The 21,270-nt window shown below is 42.2% G+C and overlaps 1 protein-coding gene and 1 long non-coding RNA gene across 5 annotated transcripts in view; one reads left to right on the top strand and one right to left on the bottom strand.

Moving 5' to 3' along the window:
• LOC149975193 (uncharacterized) overlaps positions 1–21,270 on the bottom strand; it is a 356,113-nt gene that overhangs the window by 7,105 nt on the left and 327,738 nt on the right. The window lies entirely within an intron of this gene.
• The window catches only part of LOC110497689 (A-kinase anchoring protein 6), a 197,822-nt gene that overhangs the window by 22,923 nt on the left and 153,629 nt on the right, over positions 1–21,270 (top strand). For 3 of the 4 annotated variants that reach the window (XM_036954675.2, XM_036954676.2, XM_036954677.2), the window contains exon 3: positions 15,234–15,485. In XM_036954675.2, coding sequence (XP_036810570.1) covers positions 15,234–15,485 — 252 coding nt within the window. Of the gene's footprint in view, positions 1–9,487; positions 9,703–15,233; positions 15,486–21,270 lie in introns of those variants that run through there. The other variant, XM_090211027.1, reaches the window with a different exon arrangement.

Below are 21,270 nucleotides of genomic sequence, written 5' to 3'. Positions count from 1 at the left end.
CACCACAGACCGTGATGATGTAGGCTAATGTTGGTATGAATGGTGCTAATAGGTGGACGTTACTTATCTCTTTTCAGCCTGTGTCCTCTCAATCATAATAGACCGTCTTCAGGGGGAGCCTTGTCACTCTGTACACTATATAGAGACTGAGTATGAGTATTAGATTGCATGAAGGATACAGAGGTCACACAATGTGAATGATGTAATGTCTCAAGTAGAAAAGATGCCTGATACCGTGTCTGTCTACACATTACTGAGGTGTTTTAGTTTAGAATCATCTCCGTGAAGTGATGCATCATAGGTAGGCTACTACATTTACCTGAAAATATCCTGAAGAAGGATTATGGTAGATTTGGTTACATAAGTATACAGTATTCTATTTATTGTTTTGACAAAAGACGGTTGCCTTAGAATAGTGTTAATGGGGGGGAACAGCATTACACCTGTGTTTATAGATGGATGTGGGCTCTGGTCAAAAAGGATTTACCATAAGGCTCTGGTCAAAAGTAGTGCACTATATAGGGAATAGGGTGCCATTTGGGATGTATACTTTGTCAATAGTGTGCCTGCATGAAGGATCAAAGGCAAATGAAATGACCATGCCTAAATTGTTAAAACTGTACCCTTCCATAATCCCTTCCTAACCCTAGAGTTGTGTCTTTGGCTTTGCCGGATTAAGTGATATGACATGGCACAAAATAATATTTATAGAACTGTTATCTTCCGAAGAAACTCTTAAAGACTTAGTAATATTTTACATCAATAGCAGTCAATATTAATCGTGACCTTATTTCAGTCTCATCTGAAAGTTGTAAATTCTTGGTTCTTCACGAACCCTGGCTAACAAGTTGAATCAGCAATACAAAATTGGGTTTAATCACACAAAATTACATATACACAAAAAATAATCATACCTTGATTACAAATTATGTCATAAAGGAAAACGTCCCTAGCGGACAGAACAGATATGACAGTTGGTTACACAAAGAAAGTGGGTTGGGTTTGAGTGAAAGAGCGGGAAGACTGAAGAACAAAGGGAGAAGCGATGTCTCTATCGGGCCGTAGGCAGCTACTCTATCGTAAATACAGAATCTTATGCATTCTAAATTACCGCCCATTTGGAAAAGGAAAATGAAATTAATATTTACTCTGATCTGCGCTTCGGTAGGTTGGTCGTAGATGCTGGTCCTGTTGGCAAACAGAGATCTTCCTGTCCTCGGAAGAATGTCTCTGGTGGTGAATTGGATACATTGTAGTAACGTTGTTGTGTGGTAGACGGGATACTCGGTCTGTTCTTTCCTAGCTGCTGTTGCTAACTCAACGGCTAGGAGGTATCACTTCTGTAGTGAATAAGAGTTCAAAGTTCATACCATTCGCAACCAAAGCTCACGCTGAGGTTGGTTTCGTTCTGTAGTTATTATCTGAATCCTTCTGACATCGGATCGTCATCCTAATGTACCCGGAACCGCTATTATATTGTCGTCAAGGCTTTATATAGGAAGGGAGAGGAGGGCGTGTTTCATAGTTTATAACCAATGTCTCTTCACGTGGGCGGGCCACTGAGTCGGGCCTAATTCACTCATGAAAACCCAATTCTCACATTTTAGAAGCTAAAATCACATTTCATCCCCTCACAAATAATTTAATATTCAAACATTTAAATTGCACAACAATTCCATGTGAATCTGATAGCTATAATGTGTAGACTTTCCACTGTACAGTTTGTCACCCTATCATTGATGATGTCTCATCTCATGACAACCGAACTGACATCATATTCATTAAGTACCAACACATATGTTCAACTGGTTGGATTACCAAAATATGGTTCATTTCCCCCCACCTTCTGATGTTCCCAGAATCTCTATGTTAACCAAGGGATTTTCAATAGTCACATCAGAAGGGTAGAGAGAGGAAAAAGGGGGGGGGGGGGTATTTATGACTGTCATAAACCTACCCCCAGGCCAGCGTCATGACACTAGTCTTGGATTATGTAATCCCTATTCAGTCAATTTTGCACTTTTCAATTCATATCACTTCAGCATGAATGGACAAATGGCCATCTCTCTTATCAATGCCTATCTTTGAGTATTAACTTTTAGACAGTAAAGTTGGTCCTTTGTTAAAATGCAGTCTTTGTGAACAGTTTTAGTGCAGGAGCTACTGCTGGTGTTTATTACTAGATTCATTATGGTAGAGTGAGATGCTCTCCAGTGGCTAACCCCTGGGGCTTAATGCTGTGCTGCCTGGCTGGCTGGCTGGCTGCCTGGCTGGCTGGCTGCTATTATCTTGCTCATCCCCACCTGCTGAGATGTTCCCGCTAATCACTGGGCATATTTTATGTGGGATTGAGATTCACGTCATAGATTATCATTGGGGCTTGTGCTGCACAAATGGGAGAGGCCCATGTCACTCTGATAATAGAGTTTAGAGATTATAATAGAGATTACATTTCATGTATAGAGCATCTGCACTAAAGACATTCCTTAGAAATTAGACGTTTTTATGCTTTTTTAAAAACAAAAGTTTGGTCAGTGTGTGTCTCTTATACAATCACAGCTAACATTGAGACTTCTGCTGCAGGAATGGGAGAGGGGCGAGGCCCATGTTATTGTGTGACTAAGTGAAACACACAGAGAGAGTGGACGATGCTAGCTAGTCTCCCTGATGGTGAGGTCTTTATATAGCCCTTCCTCTCCTCTCTGCTGTTTCTGGATACTGTGAATAAAACATGCCTTTGGCGTGACAAAGAGAGGGAAGGCTTCCTGTTAGAACACACACACAAACACACACACTCACAAACTGCAGCATCATCTCTGAGAGCTTTCACCTCTCGTAAGGTTATCTCTGTTTACGCACCGAAATATTCACAGGGAGAAAGAAAAGGCAGTAAGAGAGAGAGTGTGTGTCCGTGTGTGTGTGTGTGTGTGCTCCATTTGTCCTGTTAGTGCTGCTGAGTCATCATGTATTCCAGTTTTTGGACCAGTCAGAGAGGCGTAGTCAGTCCGACTGTCCCAACCTTCACGTTGACCTTTGGCATTATAAAGGACCCACTGGTGACCTGAAACTTTGGACCACCTTCCCCAACCTTTCAGTCGATGGATAGTCTAGCTGAACTCGGTGCCTGGGTCTGAAATGGCATGTAGTACACTACTTTCGACCAGGGAATTAAAGTAGTGCACTATATAGGAAACAGAGTGCCATTTCGGATGCACCCATGCTTGCTTACAGACAGACCTCTCCATTCTCTAGCTGAAGCTGTGCATTGTCTGTCTGGAGAATGCTGAACATGTGACATCCTGAGTCAGTGTCTGGTCCCGTATTCACAAAGCGTCTCAGAGTAGGATCGCTGATCTAGGATCACTGATCTAGGATCGGTTTTGCCTTTCACGTCGTAATGAACAAGACAAGGAGGACCTGACCCTAGATCAGTTCTATGAGACGCATTGTGGATACAGGCCCTTGTTGTGAGAGTGAGTGACTGATCTCTTTGTTGCGGTGGTTGGCTTCCTATGAGAAAGTGACGCAGACCGGTTGACGTATTGCCTGGCCAGGGCTCCACTGCCTCTTGCTCTGTGTGTCATTGATAACGTTGTGTTCCCAGCTAAATATTTTCTCCTCAAACAAGAGTACAATGGTCTTGCTGCTCTCAAAGGTGTCTTACAACAGAGATGAAGACGTTGCGTTGTTGATATGGTACGTGTTTCTTGAGGACACCCGTAGCGGTGAAACTAGTATGCAGTTATGAAGCTGTAAATATATTGAATAGAAGTTATTTAAATGAGCGTTGTGGTTCAAATGTAGATGGCGGGAATTGTGGTTGATCTACTGTTTGATCTTGAGACGATCAGAAATTATCCATGTCATGCGTTTCTCTTTAGAGGCATTTCTATAGCACTCTCTTTCTCACTCTCAGCTGTTATAGGGGATGACATCATGCTTTTTCATCTGCCAATCCTGTTATTGGCCCAGTAGGTTTCATTTCCTCCTTTGTGCCTTTCAGTCAAATCTCATAATCTCCCCTCAAATCTCCCTCCATCTATTTAAAACGTACCGTTAGAACCCAAGACCTGACCAACATCTCCACTGTAAGCAATATGCTGTAACAACATCAGACACAGGACATTCTGTTAGTTGCATTCTGGGGACTATTCCTATTTCTAACTTGGTCTTTCAGGATGAGCGTGTCTGTTTTGATTCAATGTCTGTTTGGTTTCAATGGTAAAGTCTGCCATCTAGTGGGGTTTGGTGGACATGTTACAATGTTATAATATTCACTTTTCATCATTCCAGTAGGTGGCACATCTGAAGACCGACAGACAATTGATTTTGACTGAATTTGAAACTTCACTTTGATATTTTAACTTTGAAATAGAATCATGTGCACTGTATCTGAATTGACTGAATTGTATTGTACACAAAGAATGTTGATGCTGAAATGTTTGTTGTCTACTACTGTTTATATGTACAGTTGAAGTCGGAAGTTTACATACACCTTAGCCAAATACATAAAGGGAACACTAAAATAACACATCCTAGATCTGAATGAATGAAATATTCTTATTAAATACTTTTTTCTTTAGATAGTTGAATGTGCTGACAACAAAATCACACAAAAATGATCAATGGAAATCAAATTTATCAACCCATGGAGGTCTGGATTTGGAGTCAAACTCAAAATTAAAGTGGAAAACCACACTACAGGCTGATCCAACTTTGATGTAATGTCCTTAAAACAAGTCAAAATGAGGCTCAGTAGTGTGTGTGGCCTCCACGTGCCTGTATGACCTCCCTACAACGCCTGGGCATGCTCCTGATGAGGTGGCGGATGGTCTCCTGAGGGATCTCCTCCCAGACCTGGACTAAAGCATCCGCCAACTCCTGGACAGTCTGTGGTGCAACGTGACGTTGGTGGATGGAGCGAGACATGATGTCCCAGATGTGCTCAATTGGATTCAGGTCTGGGGAATGGGCGGGTCAGTCCATAGCATCAATGCCTTCCTCTTGCAGGAACTGCTGACACACTCCAGCCACATGAGGTCTAGCATTGTCTTGCATTAGGAGGAACCTAGGGCCAACCGCACCAGCATATGGTCTCACAAGGGGTCTGAGGATCTCATCTCGGTACCTAATGGCAGTCAGGCTACCTCTGGCGAGCACATGGAGGGCTGTGCGGCCCACCAAAGAAATGCCACCCCACACCATGGCTGACCCACCGCCAAACCGGTCATGCTGGAGGATGTTGCAGGCAGCAGAACGTTGTTCACAGCATCTCCAGACTCTGTCACGTCTGTCACATGTGCTCAGTGTGAACCTGCTTTCATCTGTGAAGAGCACAGGGCGCCAGTGGCGAATTTGCCAATCTTGGTGTTCTCTAGCAAATGCCAAACGTCCTGCACGGTGTTGGGCTGTAAGCACAACCCCCACCTGTGGACGTCAGGCCCTCATACCACCCTCATGGAGTCTGTTTCTGACCGTTTGTGCAGACACATGCACATTTGTGGCCTGCTGGAGGTCATTTTGCAGGGCTTTGGCAGTGCTCCTCCTGCTCCTCCTTGCACAAAGGCGGAGGTAGCGGTCCTGCTGCTGGGTTGTTGCCCTCCTACGGCCTCCTCCACGTCTCCTGATGTACTGGCCTGTCTCCTGGTAGCGCCTCCATGCTCTGGACACTACGTTGACAGACACAGCAAACCTTCTTGCCACAGTTCGCATTGATGTGCCATCCTGGATGAGCTGCACTACCTGAGCCACTTGTGTGGGTTGTAGACTCCGTCTCATGCTACCACTAGATTGAAAGCCTCACCAGCATTCAAAAGTGACCAAAACATCAGCCAGGAAGCATAGGAACTGAGAAGTGGTCTGTGGTCACCACCTGCAGAACCACTCCTTTATTGGGGGTGTCTTGCTAATTCCCTATAATTTCCACCTGTTGCACAACAGCATGTGAAATTTATTGTCAATCAGTGTTGTTTTCTAAGTTTACAGTTTGATTTCACAGAAGTGTGATTGACTTACATTATGTTGTTTAAGTGTTCACTTTATTTTTTTTGAGCAGTGTACATTTAAACTCAGTTTTTCACAATTCCTGACATTTAATCCCAATAAAAATTCCCTATTTTAGGTCAGTTAGGATCACCACTTTATTTTAAGAATGTGAAATGTCAGAATAATAGTAGAGAGAATGATTTATTTCAGCTTTTACTTATTTCATCACATTCCCAGTGGGTCAGAAGTTTACATACACTCAATTAGTATTTGGTAGCATTGCCTTTAAATTGTTTTATTTGGGTCTAACGTTTCGGGTAGCCTTCCACAAGCTTCCCACAATAAGTGGGGTGAATTTTGGCCCATTCCTCCTGACAGAGCTGGTGTAACTGAGTAAGGTTTGTAGGCCTCCTTGCTCGCCCACACTTTTTCAGTTCTGCCCACAGATTTTCTATAGGATTGAGGTCAGGGCTTTGTGATGGCCACTCCAATACCTTGACTTTGTTGTCCTTAAGCCATTTTGCCACAACTTTGGAAGTATGCTTGGGGTCATTGTCCATTTGGAAGACCCATTTGCAACCAAGCTTTAACTGATGTCTTGAGATGTTGCTTCAATATATCCACATAATTTTCCTACCTCATGATCTCATCTATTTTGTGAAGTGCACCAGTCCCTCCTGCAGCAAAGCACCCCCACAACATGTCGCTATCAACCCCATGCTTCACGGTTGGGATGGTGTTCTTCGGCTTGCAAGCCTCCCTCTTTTTCCTCCAAACATAACAATGGTCATTATGTCCAAACAGTTCTATTTTTGTTTCATCAGTCAGAGGACATTTCTCCAAAAAGTACAATCTTTGTCCCCATGTGCAGTAGCAAACCGTAGTCTGGCTTTTTTATGGCGGTTTTGGAGCAGTGGCTTCTTCCTTGCTGAGCGGCCTTTCAGGTTATATATATATATATATATATATAGGACTTGTTTTACTGTGGATATAGATACTTTTGTACCTGTTTCCTCCAGCATCTTCACAAGGTCCTTTGCTGTTGTTCTGGGATTGATTTGCACTTTTCGCACCAACGTACGTTCATCTCTAGGAGACAGAACTTCCTGAGTGGTGTGACGGCTGCGTGGTCCCATGGTGTTTATACTTGTGTACTATTGTTTGTACAGATGAACGTGGTACCTTCAGGCATTTGGAAATTGCTCCCAAGGATGAACCAGACTTGTTGAGGTCTACAATTTTTTGTTGAGGTCTTGGCTGATTTCTTTTGATTTTCCTATGATGTCAAGCAAAGAGGCACTGAGTTTGAAGGTAGGCCTTCAAATACATCCACAGGTACACTTCCAATTGGCTCAAATTATGTCAATTAGCCTATCAGAAGCTTATAATGCCATGACACCATTTTCTGGAATTTTCCAAGCTGTTTAAAGGCATAGTCAACTTAGTGAATGTAAACTTCTGACCCACTGGAATTTTGATACAGTGAATTATAAGTGAAATAATCTGTCTGTAAACAATTTTTGAAAAAATTACTTGTGTCATGCACAAAGTAGATGTCCTATCCGACTTGCCAAAACTATAGTTTGTTAACAAGAAATTTGTGGAGTGGTTGAAAAATGAGTTTTAATGACTCCAGCCTAAGTGTATGTAAGCTTCAGACTTCAACTGTAGAGCTCCATGAATAATTATAGCACACAGATGCCCATTCATCATTCCATATCTAATGTTCTCTCCTGATTTTTGCATTACCCTTTCAAGGATTACCTTTGTGACTGTTTAAAGGTCTGCTAAAAAAGACTAACATCTATCCCCATCATCCCAGCCTGCGCTTCCTGCATCTCTGCCCTTGTCTGCTGTCTATATTTAGGAGGCCTGTCTTTGTCCTGACCTTGCCATTGTATCATGGAAGAGGTATTCAGTTATAACCATGGGACATAGACCCTGGTGGAGCCAGCCCATGACAGTTATGATAAAGATACAAGTAAAGGATTGACCCTCTGCGTATAACTTGATTAAATGGACCGCTTAAGCAATCTGTTATGCTACAAGACTTGACATCATGGTGATGGGTGAGAAATGAAGGAGGTTGTTACTATAGTGATACTTTCATTGTGTGTTTGGAAAGAATTCTGCTGTTAATGTAGACAATATGTGAGTGAAGGGAAGTCGATGTTTAGACTGCCCTTAGGTGTTACATAGCTGTTATATCACCCAGTCTCAGTCATAGAGCCTCGCTTAGACCTGGCAACTGCATGTAGCAGCCGCATGTGTGTGTGTGTGTGTGTGTGTGTGTGTGTGTGCGTGTGCGTGTGCGTGTGTGTGTTTGTTCGCAGTGTTATTGTGAAGAGAGAGAAACACAACTGTGATACAGCCTAGTAATGTGATCACACACTTTCCAATACACACACGCACGGACACACGCACGCACGCACGCACGCACGCACACACACACACACACACACCGGCGCAGACATACAGAGACGCCTCAGTGGGAGACAGTTCAAACTCCCACAGTTTTATTTATACTCTAGGATCAGTGTTCAACGAGGTGGCTTGCAGCTGTTTGTAAAACTGTATTTCTAGTGATGTAATCCCAGCGCCGCGGAGAATCCCAGGAATTCAACCATCTCATGTCTCTCTGCAGCAAGTGTGTGTGTGTGTGTGTGTGTGTGTGTGTGTGTGTGTGTGTGTGTGTGTGTGCTTTTGCATGCAGATCTGGCTTTGTGAGGTTGTGTGTGCTTCCATTGGTAATGCTGGTAAAGGCTAGTTTATGGTGTTTGGCTAGCTGCGTACCTTTAGTTAGCAACATTAACACGATGTTACTTCAGGCTCCACAAAGGAAAAGCTACGTTACAACGTAAGCTGTGACTACTGAGGACGCCAATGGCAAAACATGTGGTAATAATGTTATTTGTTATAAACTGGATGGTTCGAGCCCTGAATGCTGATTGGCTGTATACCATGGGCATGACAAAACATGTATTTTTACTCTTCTAATTACATTGGTAACCAGTTTATAATAGCAAGAAGGCACCTTGGAGGGTTGTGATATATGTCCAATATACCACGGTTAAGGGCTGTGTCCAGGCACTCCGCGTTGCATCGTTCGAAAGAACAACACTTAGCCGTGGTATATTGGCCATATACCACACCCCCTCGGGCCTTATTGCTTAATTATAGCATGTACAGAGATTGCTTGCACAAACCTGCCATGTAGTATAAGAGATGTGTGAAGTCGCCTTCTACCGTTTTGCATGAACTTCTTTGCAAAGTTATGCAACAACATTTGAAACAAGTGATTTAACAAACAAGGACTAGAATCACAGGGCATTAGAAATGACTCAGATACCCTTGAACTCCCCCTACACCCCCTCTACACCCCACCCACTGCCCCCTGTGGCAGCTGCACCCACTTGGCGGGGGGGTTGGGTTAACTCAGAGAGGAGGGTGAGGTCAAAGCCTAAAATAACCCCCCTAGTGTTGTGAGAGGGGAGGGAGCCCAACCCTGTCCTTCTCCTCCAGTGAGAGATTCAGGTCAGTGTGGATAGAGAGAGACACTCACACCAACCAGAACCTTCTACATGATAGACAAGCTCTGATACCAGTAGTCAGAGGTACTGAACACAGCTAGACAGTACTGGTTGACTTTGCTTTGAATGAAACTTTCATCAGAATAGTGTAGAGGAAAACTCAGAGACTATCTCACGTCTGTGACAGGTAAGGCTGTCTAGAACTGTTGGATTTGGACAATATGTGAAGGAATTGTTAATGAATGGGTTGTATAACCACATGATCTTTGAACAGGATGTGTTTTGTAAAGAGGCCTCCGGACAATATTTGATTCGGAATGGTCAGATAATCTTGATGGTGGTTACTGTGTTTGGGGATAGTTAACGTTATCGCAATTACAGTTGGACTTTATACTAGTGAACAAAAGTGTGTGTGTGTGTGTGCTTTTGTCATCAAAGTCAGTCGTGAGCATGCTCCAAAGTGACAGCAGTACAATACCTTTAAACAGCAGCGGTGAAATGTCATGAGTTTCTTTTAAGTAGCTTCAATTATTCAGCATCTTTTCAAATGCTAACCAGAGCCACAGGGTATTCACTTTGAAGAGTTGCTTTTAATTCATGATGTTTTTGTCTGTAATCTTGTGAATTTAAATCTGCTGCGTATCGAAAACCCATACATAACTAATTGCATTGGATTTGTATGTCTTTGTAGCAATTGTGTGGTTAGTAATAATAGGACATATTGCATAGCTGATAACACTTAGACATGATAGTTTCACCTTATATGCCCTATTGACAGGTTAGCTGACAGGTCTTGCAGATACTTTAATGGAGCGTTTCCTGTGTTAGCTGGAGGTGTACTGCTGTTGAAAGACTTACCAGGAAATACATTTTATGATCCTTCCCTGATATTTTGACCCATTCTGTATTCCCCTGTGACCAGTACTGTACTGTATGTTTATTTTGGAGTTGAGTGGAGCCCAGTCAATCGATGGTAGTGGTGCGTTGGCTGTGTGTTTGACCTACATTCAGAGATGCCGTGTTATTTGGAGACCAGGAAGCGACAGAGCCAAGATACCTCTGGCACAGGAACCACAGCCATGTTCTGTTGTTAGACCTGTTGTTATGGAGACCCTGCCTGCCTGGCGCTGGGGTACAGGACAGGTCAAGAGCATGTTCAATTCAGTTTTTTCCTGATCTAAATAGAGCCTTTGGCGGTCATTCCATTTTGTCAGCTGGTTGTTGTCATGTAAAAGCCTCTCAGTCTCACGGTAATTGACCGTTAATTAACATAAACATGTTTTGCATCTCCAGGCCTCCACACATACACGCTTTTGGAACATCTACATTAAAAAAAAGTATAATTCATCAATTTATTATACACCATCACAATAAATCCATGATTCATTCTAGGCAGGTCTAAAGAGACATTATGATAGGAAGAAAATTGATTCCAGAAGAGCAGAATATGAGTTGGTCTACTGTATGTTATCTGGCTATGCTCCATGCCATGGGCTGTAGGCTTGTTCATTTAGCAGACAAGATATGCTAATAAGTCCTGCGACTTTATTTTATTTTATATGATTTTATAGTAAGAAGAATATTATTGAACTTAGATTAATAAAAAGGATATTTTTCCCATTCCGGAGCAAGTGCGCATATGAAGTGACTATGTTGAGCGTAAAAGTGATCATTTGAAACAGTTCCTGTATGCTAGATTTAGAGTTATTTGGCAACTTTGGTTGTGAATGATACAAACCTTAGAATGTCTTAGAAATCAAGACATATATGGGCTGAATGATGCGACTGATGATTTGAGAAAGTTGCAAAAAAAGCTTGCTCTCTTAAAAACACTGTACTGTTTTGATGATACAGTGCCTTGCGAAAGTAACTTTGCGACCTTTTGCCACATTTCAGGCTTCAAACATAAAGATATAAAACTGTATTTGTTTGTGAAGAATCAACAACAAGTGGGACACAATCATGAAGTGGAACGACATTTATTGGATATTTCAAACTTTTTTAACAAATCAAAAACTGAAAAATTGGGCGTGCAAAATTATTCAGCCCCCTTAAGTTAATACTTTGTAGCGCCACCTTTTGCTGCGATTACAGCTGTAAGTCGCTTGGGGTATGTCTCTATCAGTTTTGCACATCGAGAGACTGAATTTTTTTCCCATTCCTCCTTGCAAAACAGCTCAAGCTCAGTGAGGTTGGATGGAGAGCATTTGTGAACAGCAGTTTTCAGTTCTTTCCACAGATTCTCGATTGGATTCAGGTCTGGACTTTGACTTGGCCATTCTAACACCTAGATATGTTTAGTTTTGAACCATTCCATTGTAGATTTTGCTTTATGTTTTGGATCATTGTCTTGTTGGAAGACAAATCTCCGTCCCAGTCTCAGGTCTTTTGCAGACTCCATCAGGTTTTCTTCCAGAATGGTCCTGTATTTGGCTCCATCCATCTTCCCATCAATTTTAACCATCTTCCCTGTCCCTGCTGAAGAAAAGCAGGCCCAAACCATGATGCTGCCACCACCATGTTTGACAGTGGGGATGGTGTGTTCAGTGTGATGAGCTGTGTTGCTTTTACGCCAAACATAACGTTTTGCATTGTTGCCAAAAAGTTCAATTTTGGTTTCATCTGACCAGAGCACCTTCTTCCACATGTTTGGTGTGTCTCCCAGGTGGCTTTTGGCAAACATTAAACAACACTTTTTATGGATATCTTTAAGAAATGGCTTTCTTCTTGCCACTCTTCCATAAAGGCCAGATTTGTGCAATATACGACTGATTGTTGTCCTATGGACAGAGTCTCCCACCTCAGCTGTAGATCTCTGCAGTTCATCCAGAGTGATCATGGGCCTCTTGGCTGCATCTCTGATCAGTCTTCTCCTTGTATGAGCTGAACGTTTAGAGGGACGGCCAGGTCTTGGTAGATTTGCAGTGGTCTGATACTCCTTCTATTTCAATATTATCGCTTGCACAGTGCTCCTTGGGATGTTTAAAGCTTGGGAAATCTTTTTGTATCCAAATCCGGCTTTAAACTTCTTCACAACAGTATCTCGGACCTGCCTGGTGTGTTCCTTGTTCTTCATGATGCTCTCTGCGCTTTTAACGGACTTGATTACACACAGGTGGATTGTATTTATCATCATTAGTCATTTAGGTCAACATTGGATCATTCAGAGATCCTCACTGATACTCACTCACTTCTGGAGAGAGTTTGCTGCACTGAAAGTAAAGGGGCTGAATAATTTTGCACGCCCAATTTTTAAGTTTTTGATTTGTTAAAAAAGTTTGAAATATCCAATAAATGTCGTTCCACTTCATGATTGTGTTGTTGATTCTTCACAAAAAAATACAGTTTTATATATGTATGTTTGAAGCCTGAAATGTGGCAAAAGGTCGCAAAGTTCAAGGGGGCCGAATACTTTCGCAAGGCACTGTAAGTGTTTATGTGATTTTCGATTGCATTTTGCATTGATTTAAGAGTGGTTAGAGGGACAATAGAGCCATGAGTACCAGGCCATTAGGACCTGATGGTACTACCAACGTATGTTCAGAGTGCATAAAAGGAGATTACCGTGAACAGTCACAAAGAATTTAACTGCGGTCAGCGGCCTAACCTACTGCGGCCTAACCTACTGCTGTTATGATAATCTCCTTAATAACCTTCCACTCTGATGTAAACAACTTTCAGTTGTTTCCTGGTAGGAATCTGGTCTGGTGTTAGGGTAGGAGGGCATCTGTCAAAGTGTTGGGTAGGAACGCATCTGTCATAGTGAGTCAGCAGCTGATTCCAACACTGTCCCCGAGTCTCACCCCAGGACTGGTGGAGGGGGTAAAGGTCAACCAGAGCCTGACTAAACAGATGCGGCCAAACGTGGGCTGTGGTGCTGCAGTAGAAACTAATTTATTCAATATCAGTAATATCACTACTGTAAGGAAGTATCATCCAAGATGGCTGCCATATTGAAACCCCTTAGAACAAGGCTCTGGGGTGAAGTTGTCCCTAGGTACAAATCTAGGGTGAGTTTCCTCTCCCCAAATCCTAACCTTAACTGTTAGTGAGAGAATGTCAAAATTGACTCAAGATCACTGTCTTGGCGAAACTTCACCCTAGTCCTTGAACTAGAGGAAAGAGGAAGAGGAAGTGGCTCTCTTGGAGATGAGATGTCTCAGCAGTATTTTCAGCAGCAGAGCTGAGGGTGAGAAGAGGTTTTAAGAAGGCTGTTGGAAGGCTGAAATTAGCATCTTAATATTAAATTGCCCTGCCCATCCCAGCCTGCATTGTGCCCTCAGCACCATGGTGACAGGGTGGGAGTTAGGCAGGCTTAGACAGACATTATTATTCTGTTCCTGAGATAGACCAGTATTACCCTGGGTGTCGCTGCACTGACATGCTGCCAGTCCTCCCCTTCGTTTCATATCAAATATCATTCATCGTTAGCCTGTAATAAGTAAATGGGGCAGTATTGTGTATGATTGTGTTGCTGTAGTGTGTAATTGGCCCGAAGGGAATATATTTATTCAGTAACTTTTCAGTGTTCAGTACAGTATCTGAATCAGTTTCTCCTATCATCATTGCTACAGTATATCCACTGTCTGTCACTGTATATACAGTACAGAGGAGGCTGGTCGGAGGAGATATAGGAGGACGGGCTCATTTTAATGGCTGGAATGGAATGAATGGGTATGGTACCAAACACATCAAACACACGGAAACAACAGGTTTGACTCTGTTCCATTACAATGAGCCCGTCCTCCTATAGCTCCTCCTACCAGCCTCCTCTGGTACAGTATGAGTCTGGCTTGACAGTCCAGTCCTGGCCAGGCTGGGCCAGCAGCTGTGGTAGGGAGGGGCTGGGTGGGACGGGGTCAGTTGTCATGGAGTTGTCATTGTGCCGAGGCTGACCAGTTAGGTCCAGATCAGACGAGCTGTCACTGGTACATTTGGTATTCGCGCCCTATTGAATGCTGACTATGTCCATGCAACCATGTTGTCAGTACTAACCATGAGCCACCTGCTTCAGGAAATGGTTAGCATTGGCTAAGAGTCATATGCTACCGTGGAAGTGGATGGTGCCATCAGTAATGGTAGGCCATGGTTGTCTATGTGTTCTCAAGGGTATCCATTTTCTCTGCAATGTGCGCTATGTGTAGATATAAATACTCCATTCTTGTGACTTTGACTCATATTTTAAAGATGGAACTTAATGACTTAATCGTCACCTGCTTCTGCTTTTACTGTCCTGGCAGTGGCACTCACAATCCTAACATGTTTGTCTGCTCCGTATTGAGTCTGATAACTTCCAAGTTTATTTCGAGATTTTTTGTTGTTGTTGTTGTAGTTCAGCATATACAAAGACTTCTCATCTCAGGATTGATTTCTCTCCGGTTCTCTTAAAAGCTATGTGACATGCCGAGTCCACTTCAGGGTGCGTACACTGGCAGCCTATAGATACTTTGATTGAAATGTGTACGTTTGTATTGCGTGAAAAAGAGTGAGCTAACAGTTACATTAGTGATGTCATTCCTGTGTAATTACATCTGTAAGTGTAACAAGTATTGTGGTACATAGTGAAAACTCGTTGTTATACTGCAAGTTTATTTTGTAGTTGAGCATATAAAAACACTTGTCTTTGTAGGAGATGTTAGGATTTCTTTCTCTCTGGTTCTCTTAAAAATCGTGTGTGTGTGTGTGTGTGTGTGTGCGTGTGTGTGTGTGTGTGTGTAGGACATTTGCGAGGACATCTCGGACCATGTAGAGCAGATCCACGCGTTGCTGGAGACCGAGTTCTCCCTGAAGCTGCTGTCCTACTCTGTGAACATCATCGTGGACATCCGCAGTGTCCAGCTGCTGTGGCACCAGCTCCGTGTCTCTGTCCTGGTACTGAAGGAGAGGCTGCTGCAGGGCCTCCAGGACTCCAACGGAAACTACACCCGACAGACAGACATCCTCCAGGCCTTCTCCCAGGACCACGACCAGGTAAATAGTACACACGACCTCTGCTACAACTGTACATGTACTACTACTGTACAGTTCTACACAACTATAGCTAGCCTGAACTACACAACCCTGGCATGCACTAGTCTACAATACACACAACAGCTTTTTGTTTGGGGGGGGGGGTTTCAATTTTTTATTGAATAAGCATAAGCATAAAGAACACTTGTACAAAATGATAATGGGAAATTAAACAATTGATTGAAAGATACATTTGTACAGTATGGTATCCAGTTCATAAATCTCTGTTCCTCTTCGTTATTAATGATCACCAGGTCTGCAAGTTTTGGCTTGACTGGTGACATCCCCCGGCGGTTTAAGTTAATATAGTAGACCAATAAAAAACTACAACTAAAACAAAATCACTTTGGCAGGTAAAAAAAAAAAAAAAGAGAGAGAGAGAGTTACAAACCTCTCTGCCAATAACAGCTAGCTTATTTTTCAGATGACATATCCCAGTCCCTCCCCACTCAGGGCATGCCCAGACAGTCCTAGCAAAATTATGGCTTGAGAAATAGTTTTTTGCTTCTTTTTTTTATTTTTTTTTACAATTTTATGGAAAACTATTACAGTAAGGTACTTAATTGTTACCCAGAAATGATTTTATATTGAGATAAAAACATCTGCATTGGGGCTTTAAAGCTTCTGCATCCTTGGAAATAGTTAGTGAGTTGACTACCCCTCCACATCACTCTGGCCAAAAGCCACACCCACTAGTGTTTCTTCTCCAGGATGAGTCTGGATTTGCTTTCCTCCTTGACGTCTTGTAGAATGTGAAAACATTCTGGTCATTCTGATTGGTCCCAAAAACCAATGGGTTGGGCCAGAGACGGGTTACACAAATCATGAATGACGTCATTGGCTTTGATACTCTGATTGGTTAGAGATGATCCAATCGCTTATGAGTTGGTTTTGTACAATTCCCCTCATTTTGACATCTGCACAAACACCTTCTAGGACGGCAGTTTCCGACTGAATGCATGGAGCGATCGATAGAGCAGCGGAATTATGAGGCGTTAAGAAAATATATACGAAACTGTCTAATCAGGTTGAGCCGTTCTTTCTCTCTCTGTAACTGGTCTGGCTCCTCAGTGCAGTTGGTCTTGAGGAGAGACATCTGACTTTCTCTCTGGCTGATGTCCTTGGAGTAGTAGTAGGAGTGTAGTCAGAGCGATCAGTATCAAAACACTCCGTAGACCCTGTCCCACCACAGTCAGGTAAATACCGCCTCACCCCTCGCCTCTCCAGACTCCGAGGGAGTTGAACCCTAATTCTCTGGCCCACTCTCTGGTGACCCCAGGTTCACCTGACTGCTCCTCGGGGGTGTCAGGATTGGTGTACACATTATCAAACACTCTGTTTGAGGGTAGGTTTTTGTCTTTGTCTGGGGTATCTGTCCCCTGTCCTCTGCTATATATTCATAGCAGCATCTTGATACTGTTTAATTTCACTCATTGAGCAACTAAATGGTGTTTGTAGGTGGGTGGTTTTCTTGTGAAAGGGATTCAGTGATTCAGGCCTCACCTTTTTTCCTCATAGTTTGTGTTGGGAACTGTTTGTGACTACTCTTTAAAGCAGAGATGGGTTTGAGGCTTTTTTAACTCCAGAGAGTTGGAACACAGGAGTGATGGTTGCTGATAATGGGCCTCTGTACGTCTATGTAGATATTCTGTAATTCTGTAGGAGAAATCGCTCCGTTTTGTTCATCACGTTTGGCTAAAATTCAGTCATTACAACGCCAAACTTTTTTCAAAATTAACTCCATAATATCGACAGAAACATGGCAAACGTTGTTTAGAATCAATCCTCAAGGTGTTTTTCACATATCTATTCGATGATAAGTCATTCCTGGCAGTTGGGTTTCTCCTCTGAAGAAAATGGAAAAATACACGCAGGTGGAGATTACGCAATAATTGCAACGGAGGACACCAAGCGAGCACCTGGTAAATGTAGTCTCTTATGGGCAATCTTCCAATGATATGCCTACAAATATGTCACAATGCTGCAGACACCTTGGGGAAACGACAGAAAGTGTAAACTCATTCCTGGTGCATTCACAGCCATATAAGGAGACATTGGAAAACAGCGCCTTCAAAATCTGGGGCATTTCCGGTTTGAAATTTCATCTTGGTTTCGCCTGTAGCATCAGTTCTGTGGCACTCACAGATAATATCTTTGCAGATTTGGAAACGTCAGAGTGTTTTCTTTCCAAAGCTGTCAATTATATGCATAGTCGAGCATCTTTTCGTGACAAAATATCGTGCTTAAAACGGGAACGTTTTTTTATCCAAACATTAAAAGAGTGCACCCTATATCAAAGAAGTTAACTTCCCACAAACACAGGTGGAAAAAAGGGTACCTAAGTATGGTTCCCAATCAGAGACAACGATAGACAGCTGTCCCTGATTGAGAACCATACCCGGCCAAAACCTAGAAATAGAAAATCATAGAAACACAAAACATAGAATGCCCACCCCAACTCACGCCCTGACCAAACCAAAATAGAGACAATGAAAAGGATCTCTAAGGTCAGGGCGTGACAGCCACCCTATGGGACTCCCAATCACAGCCGGTTGTGATACAGCCTGGATTCGAACCAGGGTGTCTGTAGTGACACCTCTAGCACTGAGATACAGTGCCTTAGACTGCTGCCCCACTTGGAAGCTCCACAGCTACTTCCCAAGGCTATGCCTGTAGCTGCTGGCAAAATAATTCAAAGCCTATACTTCATCACTCAGGATGTAACTTTCCAGTGCTACTATTTTTGCCATATTATGTTGTTATTAAAACTAAATCAGACAACCCCATAGTAGAATAGCTTACCTATTTACAGAGTCGGCTTGTTGTGTGTTCTATGCAAGATAAATATTCCTCTCCGGCCACATTCAAGTTGCAAGAGCCATACTGACAAGCAGTAAATGTACTACAATTTGTGGGAAAACACTTTTGTAAATAGTTTTGGCAAAGGTATTTTGAAAGCAGAGGGGGATCCCAGTTTTACATTGCTACCACGCTTATTTCTCTACTCCTTCAATTGTGCGTATGGCATCATTATACAAATGCAGTTTTACAAATTGAGTTTCAAGCATGGTTAAGGGGCAGCTGTGCAACAGAGCTCTTAAAGGGGCAATATTGTCTTAAAAGGACAATGTCACTGTGTAATAGAAACAACAACAAAAACCTTTTTTTTTGTGTGTGAATAAATACATTCCATGTAGAAAATGGTCCTCTTTCCACAAAAGCATGATGGTCATGATGTTCTTACATGAAAGGGGAAGTTAATTTGGCCTCAAAAATCGATCTGAGCTCTACTTAAGATTCAGGCAACATTTTTTTTCTCTTTTCTTTAACCATAACCTCCTGAAAAATAAAAATAAACCAAAAAGTGTTTTTTTTCTTCACAAAAGTAGTGCAAAGGGCCTTTAAAACTCTGGGTTTAGTGGACCGATACACCCATTCTGCAACTAACTGCAGCTCTTTGTTAAGCTGTGGTAGCTGACGTGTATAGTGTTGAGTCATCAGCATACATAGACACACAGGCTTTACTCAGAGCCAGTGGCAAGTCATTAGTAAAGATTGAAAAAAGTAAGGGGCCTAGACAGCTGCCCTGGGGAATGCCTGACTCTACCTGGATTTTCTTCCATTAAAGAACACCCTCTGTGTTCTGTTAGACCGGTATCTCTCGATCCACAATATAGCAGAGGATGCAATGTCATAACACATATGTTTTTCCAGCAGCAGATTATGATTGATAATATCAAAAGCTGCACTGAAGTCTAACAGAACAGCTCCCACAATCTTATCAATTTATCTCTGCCAATCATCAGTCATTTGTGTCAGTACGTACATGTTGAGTGCCCTTCCCTATAAGCATGCTGAAAGAATGTTGTTAATTTGTTTACTGTGAAATAGCATTGTACCTGGTCCAACAGATACATTTTTTTCTCCAAAAGTTTACTAAGTGTTGGTAGCAAGCTGATTGGTCGGCTGTTTGAACCAGTAAAGGGTGCTTTGCTATTCTTGGTAAGCGGAATGACGTTTGCTTCCCTCCAGGTCTAAGGACAAAAACTTTCCTGTAGGCTTAGATTGAAGAGCACAAGACGATCTCAAAAAGCACAAGACGATCTCAGATTGTTCTGAAATCATTTCTGTAGTTACAAACAGATAAGATTAGCATTCCTGAAATATTTTTTTGTTGAAAGATAAATTGAATATTGCAAAATTAAGCTAATTGATTGTACCCAAATTGGCCAATTAATTTTTCATTTTTAGCACCATATGGTCAGAACCTGGTAATATCAGGATGTATGATGGGAAATTAACCTAACAACTTCAATGACTGATTCAATGACTGAAAACCATCACCAAATTCCCTGAAAATACATTGCATAGGTTGATTAAACAATTCTCCAAGTCACAGCTTCATACTTCTTGACAAACATAGAGAACTGATACTGCATATTGGCCATTGGGGTGGGCTTGTTGTGGGGGGTCTGTGGGTGGCTTTTAACCATTTATTCCTCACTTCTTAATCATTATTAAGAAGAGTTTTGGGCCAGATCTGAAGTTGGGTACTATATTTATTGAATATTATATGCATCCTATAAATTGAAATCGCCAAGTTGGGTGGCATCAATGAACTTTATTTCTTAGAGTTCAAATTGTCTTTCAATAAAATGTTGCAGGAATGATGATCTGTTTCTGTCTAACAACAGAAACCATTTCAGAAAAATCTGAGATGGTGAGTGTGGCTTGCTGAAATAAAATGGAAAGACCCAGATGGTAAATAGGAGTGTCAATATAGTCCGGTAACATCCTCAGTAATTCTCCATTCAAGTTGTCAGTACCAAGGGCCTCATTTATCTACGTGCATGGGCACAACTTCGAGGATGCTTGATCAACTGTATTTCAAGCAAATAGGCTTATTGTTCGTTTGTTGGATTTTTATTTGTTTATTTATTTCACCTTTATTTAACCAGGTAGTCTAGTTGAGAACAAGTTCTCGTTTACAACTGCGACCTGGCCAAGATAAAGTAAAGCAGTTCGGCACAAACAACAACACAACAACACATGGAATAAACAAACATACAGTCAATAATACAGTAGAAAAAAAGTATATACTGTGTACAGTGTGTGCTAATGAGGTAAGATAAGAGCTGTAAGGCAATAAATAGGCCATAGTGGTGAGGTAATTACGATATAGCAATTAAACACTGGAGTGATAGATGTGCAGAAGATGAATGTGGAAGTAGAGATACTGGGGTGCAAAGGAGCAAAACAAATAAATAAATACAGTATGGGGATGAGGTAGTTGGATGGGCTATTTACAGATGGGCTATGTACAGGTGCAATGATCTTCGAGCTGCTCTGACAGCTGGTGCTTGAAGTTAGTGAGGGAGATAAGAGTCTCCAGCTTCAGCGATTTTAGCAGTTCGTTCCAGTCATTGGAAGCAGAGAACTGGAAGGAAATGCAGCCAAAGTAGGAATTGGCTTTGGGGGTGACCAGTGAAATATACCTGCTGGAGCGCGTGCTGCGGTTAAGTGCTGCTATGGTGACCAGTGAACTGAGATAAGGCTTAATTTTGGATTTTGGATTGGAGATGCTTAATGTGAATCTGGAAGGAGAGTTTACAGTCTAACCAGACACCTAGGTATTTGTAGTTGTCCACATATTCTAAGTCAGAACCGTCCAGAGTAGTGATACTGGACGGGCGGGCAGGTGCGGGCAGCGATCGGTTGAAGAGCATGCATTTAGTTTTACTTGCAT

The sequence above is a fragment of the Oncorhynchus mykiss genome, chromosome 19, assembly GCF_057628025.1.
Source record: "Oncorhynchus mykiss isolate SJ-2025 chromosome 19, ASM5762802v1, whole genome shotgun sequence".
NCBI lineage: Eukaryota > Metazoa > Chordata > Actinopteri > Salmoniformes > Salmonidae > Oncorhynchus > Oncorhynchus mykiss.
This window is presented reverse-complemented; position numbering and strand designations above follow the sequence as displayed.